The 5,818-nt window shown below is 47.5% G+C and overlaps 1 protein-coding gene across 1 annotated transcript; it reads right to left on the bottom strand.

The window, feature by feature from the left end:
- Window positions 1-1,230: 1,230 nt before the first annotated feature.
- Window positions 1,231-3,524, bottom strand: LOC131945125 (trichohyalin-like). Its single transcript, XM_059306126.1, has 4 exons — window positions 2,684-3,524; window positions 1,960-2,642; window positions 1,605-1,928; window positions 1,231-1,563 (listed from the first exon to the last, which is right to left on the bottom strand). The coding sequence occupies exons 1-4, from the start codon at window positions 3,522-3,524 to the stop codon at window positions 1,231-1,233; spliced, it is 2,181 nt and encodes a 726-aa protein (XP_059162109.1).
- Between the last annotated feature and the right edge of the window lie 2,294 nt (window positions 3,525-5,818).

The following is a 5,818-nucleotide window of genomic DNA, read 5'->3' as shown; positions in this document are numbered from 1 at the left end:
TGTTAAAGTTTTTTGTTTTTAATTTAGACTAAGGTTAGGTTATTAACCAGCCTGGGTTTAGCCGGGCTTGCACTGACCGGACAGTAGTTAGTTAGATAAGCCTAGGGAAGGGTAGATAGATTTTTAGGTATCCCCCCGTAACAGGGCTTACATTAAAAGGCTATAAAAAAGAAAAGATAACTTCACATCCCAAAAAAAAAATGAAGAACTGCATTTACATTGAATTTCAACGTACACAAAGATTGTTAAAAGTTAAAACACATTTTTATTACACACTTACATAGCAAACGACAAATAATTCTTATAAAGGGTTAATCACATTCTCGACAATCGTGCTACATGTTCCGCGCATGCGCCGTTCAAATGTCAAACCAAATGTCACCAGCAGTCCACCGACGTCATCAGTGATCAACTTGACCGCTCCTGGCGCGGATGCTTCAAAGAAATCAATACAACAAAAACTTTCATCCAAACCAAGGTCACTTACACCAAGGTCAAAACCCAACATCGGTTGTCTAACCAATATTTCTCTCCGGCTTCTTGTTAGGGTTCAACCGGAAGCCGGCATGCATGTATAAACTCTCGAAAAAAAATTGTAGTTTTTTTTTTTTTTTCAATGTGGGGAAAAAATGTTCCAGTCAACGCGAGAAAGACAGCCAAGCCCCCTGAAGCAATCTTTAAGATGTTTCCCAACCTCTTGAGTCGAGACGTTCAATAGGGGCCTGCTGATCTGATAGGGCGAGTGGAGGGAAAAACGAGGAGCGATCATGGAATCCTTGGAATAAGACTAAGTTACATTTTCTGATGCGCTGTGTGCACAAGTGGTGAGTGGCGTAATTCTTAAGCGTTATCGAATAGCGTATATATTGTAACACAGACACACACCACGCCTCTCTCTCTTATATATATATATATATATATATATATATATATATATATATATATATATATATATATGTACATAAATGTGTTGCAATGAAACTATTAATTGATTTATACGATAACATATCTGTACAGTATTTGAGAATATCCATAGATTGAATAGAAATGCAATATATTTCGTGTTGGCAATTTTTCTCTGTTGGTTTCTCTCTATGTTTAGTTTTCGTTAAAAAAAAGCCCAGATTGGTGAAACATACTACCTAAGATCAAAATCCAACATTCGTACACCTCGATCTTTAGGAGATTACTTCATTTTACCACCAAGCTACTCTCTTCCTGTCCTCTCCTCTATCCTCTTCTCTGTCCTCTCCCCCAGTCCTCTCCTCCTGTCCTCTGCTCTGACCTTTCCTCATCTGTCCTCTCCTCCTTTGTCCTCTCCTCCTTTGTCCTCTCCTCCTCTGTCCTCTCCTCCTCTGTCCTCTCCCCCTCTGTCCTCTCCTCCTCTGTCCTCTCCCCCTCTGTCCTCTCCTCCTTTGTCCTCTCCTCCTCTGTCCTCTCCTCCTCTGTCCTCTCCTCCTCTGTCCTCTCCTCCTTTGTCCTCTCCTCCATCCTCTCCTCCTCTGTCCTCTCCTCCTCTGTCCTCTCCTCCTCTGTCCTCTCCTCCATCCTCTCCTCCTGTCCTCTCCTCCTCTGTCCTCTCCTCCTCTGTCCTCTCCTCCATCCTCTCCTCCTCTGTCCTCTCCTCCTCTGTCCTCTCCTCCTTTGTCCTCTCCTCCTCTGTCCTCTCCTCCATCCTCTCCTCCTGTCCTCTCCTCCTCTGTCCTCTCCTCCTCTGTCCTCTCCTCCATCCTCTCCTCCTCTGTCCTCTCCTCCTTTGTCCTCTCCTCCTCTGTCCTCTCCTCCATCCTCTCCTCCTCTGTCCTCTCCTCCTCTGTCCTCTCCTCCTTTGTCCTCTCCTCCTCTGTCCTCTCCTCCTTTGTCCTCTCCTCCTCTGTCCTCTCCTCCTCTGTCCTCTCCTCCATCCTCTCCTCCTGTCCTCTCCTCCTCTGTCCTCTCCTCCTCTGTCCTCTCCTCCATCCTCTCCTCCTCTGTCCTCTCCTCCTCTGTCCTCTCCTCCTCTGTCCTCTCCTCCTCTGTCCTCTCCTCCTCTGTCCTCTCCCCTCTGTCCTCTCCTCCTCTGTCCTCTCCTCCATCCTCTCCTCCTGTCCTCTCCTCCTCTGTCCTCTCCTCCTCTGTCCTCTCCTCCATCCTCTCCTCCTCTGTCCTCTCCCCTCTGTCCTCTCCCCCTCTATACTCTCCTCCTTTGTCCTCTCCTCCTCTGTCCTCTCCTCCTCTGTCCTCTCCTCCTTTGTCCTCTCCCCCTCTGTCCTCTCCTCCATCCTCTCCTCCTCTGTCCTCTCCTCCTCTGTCCTCTCCTCCATCCTCTCCTCCTGTCCTCTCCTCCTCTGTCCTCTCCTCCTCTGTCCTCTCCTCCTCTGTCCTCTCCTCCTCTGTCCTCTCCCCCTCTGTCCTCTCCTCCTTTGTCCTCTCCTCCTCTGTCCTCTCCTCCTCTGTCCTCTCCTCCTCTGTCCTCTCCTCCTCTGTCCTCTCCTCCTCTGTCCTCTCCTCCTCTGTCCTCTCGTCCTTTCTCCTCTCCTCCTTTGTCCTCTCCTCCTCTGTCCTCTCCCCCTCTGTCCTCTCCTCCTTTGTCCTCTCCTCCTCTGTCCTCTCCTCCTCTGTCCTCTCGTCCTTTCTCCTCTCCTCCTTTGTCCTCTCCTCCTCTGTCCTCTCCCCCTCTGTCCTCTCCTCCTTTGTCCTCTCCTCCTCTGTCCTCTCCCCCTCTGTCCTCTCCTCCTTTGTCCTCTCCTCCTTTGTCCTCTCCTCCTGTCCTCTCCCCCTCTGTCCTCTCCCCCTCTGTCCTCTCCTCCTTTGTCCTCTCCTCCTTTGTCCTCTCCTCCTCTGTCCTCTCCCCCTCTGTCCTCTCCCCCTCTGTCCTCTCCTCCTTTGTCCTCTCCCCCTCTGTCCTCTCCTCCTTTGTCCTCTCCTCCTTTGTCCTCTCCTCCTCTGTCCTCTCCCCCTCTGTCCTCTCCCCCTCTGTCCTCTCCCCCTCTGTCCTCTCCCCCTCTGTCCTCTCCCCCTCTGTCCTCTCCCCCTCTGTCCTCTCCTCCTTTGTCCTCTCCTCCTTTGTCCTCTCCTCCTGTCCTCTCCCCCTCTGTCCTCTCCCCCTCTGTCCTCTCCTCCTTTGTCCTCTCCTCCTTTGTCCTCTCCTCCTCTGTCCTCTCCCCCTCTGTCCTCTCCCCCTCTGTCCTCTCCCCCTCTGTCCTCTCCTCCTCTGTCCTCTCCCCCTCTGTCCTCTCCTCCTTTGTCCTCTCCTCCTCTGTCCTCTCCCCCTCTGTCCTCTCCCCCTCTGTCCTCTCCCCCTCTGTCCTCTCCTCCTCTGTCCTCTCCCCCTCTGTCCTCTCCCCCTCTGTCCTCTCCCCCTCTGTTCTCTCCTCCTCTGTCCTCTCCCCCTCTGTCCTCTCCCCCTCTGTCCTCTCCCCCTCTGTCCTCTCCTCCTTTGTCCTCTCCTCCTTTGTCCTCTCCTCCTCTGTCCTCTCCTCCTCTGTCCTCTCCCCCTCTGTCCTCTTCTCCTCTGTCCTCTCCCCCTCTGTCCTCTCCTCCATCCTCTCCTCCTGTCCTCTCTATTCAACTATCCTCCGTCCTTCTAACATCTCCCACGTCATGACGTCTTTGAAGTCCCCACTCCAACAAATGTTGCAATATTCTTCTATTGATACAACCATTGATCCCCCACTTACCAACTACGTACAACCATTTGAAGCTGACACACATTGCATTGATTGCAAATATCACCTGGAATTAAAGTAATAATCCCTGTACAATATCTGACTGATTTGATTTTTCTTGAGTATTATATCAAAGAAAGGGAGAATTATATTACAAAACTTGTTTTTGTCTTTATATTACGTCTTGCTTTAGTCGTCACAAGGTGTGACACATCTGTTCAAATTTGTTGAGAAGATTAAAGATTTGTTAGAATTACATTGGATAATACGAACTCGAAGGTAAAATTTATAGCATGCTGAATTTGAGATTAGCCTATCTACGGCTGTGTCCGATTGAAGTTAAATTAGTTTTAATTTGAATGCGTATACAATTGTATCAACTACATAGCGCTTGGCTTCTTGGGTACATCGTTTTAAAATAAAATTTGCACGGTATCGGCTACATGGTCAGATGTTGTTGTTGTATCATAGTTTGGGCAGTTCTTATTTTTTTACCACTAAGGAGATATCGAATAGGCGCCATGATTTTAATTTTTTTTTTAAATGTTATTATTTTTGTCAAGGTAGCCGCCACGATTTAATTTTGGTAAGCAGATTTCCTTCCAGGTATCTCTTCTGGGGGGGGGGGGGTGAGCCCTCCCCGAAAAAGGCTACCGCCCCCCGAAAGAAATGGAATTTATATAGAAAACATACTTCTACCCGGAAAATGTTGTCGGCCCCCTCCTCCGAAAATGTCAAGTGCCTCCCCCCCCCCCCGGAGAAATCTGGAAGAAACACTGTTGGTAAGGTGCTAAGATTTGATTAGATTTTTCAGCGGAAATTCCAAAGTTATTTAAATTTTTTTTCTACTTTTAAAGCGTCTTTTTTTAAAAATTAATTTTGTTTTTCGGGTGAGGCGCAACTATAAAATATTCTAAAGTCGCTTCTTTACAGTAAAAATCGTATGTACGTCAACAGCTTGTAGACACCTAGATCATTCCAGACCAGTGTTTCTTTCAGACTTTTTTCTCCGAGGGGGGGGGGGCACTTGAATTTTACGGAGGGGGGGGGGGGCGGACTAAAATTTCCGGGAGGCGGGCACTATTTAAAGTATATATTTTCTATATAAATTCCATTTCGTTCGGGGGGGGGGGGGGGGGGCGGTAGACTTCTCTCCCCCCTCCACCCCCCCCCCCCCCATCCCCCGAAGAGATGCCTGGAAGAAACTCTGCTCCAGACTTAACGCCTCCGTTTTTTAAAAAGTAAATAAGTTCCGTGGCAAAGAGAATACATTTATCAACACCACGAAACAAAATAATCCCCTTATTATTTAAGTAATATCCACAATTTATACTTTTTTTCTCGTCCAAGCGAATCTACACGAGATTATGATAGATAGCCTGATCCAGCTAATCAGCATAGCTCTCCAACACTACAGGCTAATTTAGCTTATTAACGATATAATGACACAGGAACGTGATCGGTAATTAAAGACATGTCTGAGGCTTTTAATTAAAACCTGTAGGGCCAATCATTACTCGGCGGGATGACATGTCATTGAAATGTCATGTTGTTTTTCTGGGAGTTATTTCCAGAGCTTCGTGGAATAAACAGAGCAAACAAGGTTTTAATACAAGTCTTTGATTAGAAAATATGCTTTACAAAAAACAAAAAAGGTTTAACATGTACATTTTTGAACACGATCAGTTTTGATGTACTCAAGGTACATTATTGTAAACGAAGTGTTTCATACATTTTCTAATAGGTATTAGGTCTTGCTACTGCGATAGTTTGTACTAAAACTGATAAAAAAAATTAATGTTGATACATGGACTCATGTTGTATGTGGGTCAGTGGCGTAGGCAGGGGGGGGGGGGTTAGGGGGGGTCATAACCCCCCCCCCCCCATAGACCCCTCGGTATATATAAAAAGTATGAGGGGGGGTGCAAATCGAAAGTTTGAGGGGGGGGGGGTGCAAATCGAAAGTTTGAGGGGGGGTGTAAATCGAAAGTTTGAGGGGGGTGCAAATCGAAAGTTTGAGGGGGGGGGGGGTGCAAATCGAAAGTTTGTCCCCGGGTAAAAATTGGAACCCCCCCCTTGAGACGATCCTGGCTACGCCACTGATGTGGGTAGATGGGCACATACTGTATGTTGATGGATTCACATATGATTTTGGTGAATGGACAGATGGT

The sequence above is a fragment of the Physella acuta genome, unplaced genomic scaffold, assembly GCF_028476545.2.
Source record: "Physella acuta isolate Inbredline_101_S28 unplaced genomic scaffold, ASM2847654v3 ptg000525l, whole genome shotgun sequence".
Classification (NCBI taxonomy): domain Eukaryota; kingdom Metazoa; phylum Mollusca; class Gastropoda; family Physidae; genus Physella; species Physella acuta.
Note: the sequence above shows the minus strand (reverse complement) of the source record. Positions and strands in the feature narration are given on the sequence as shown.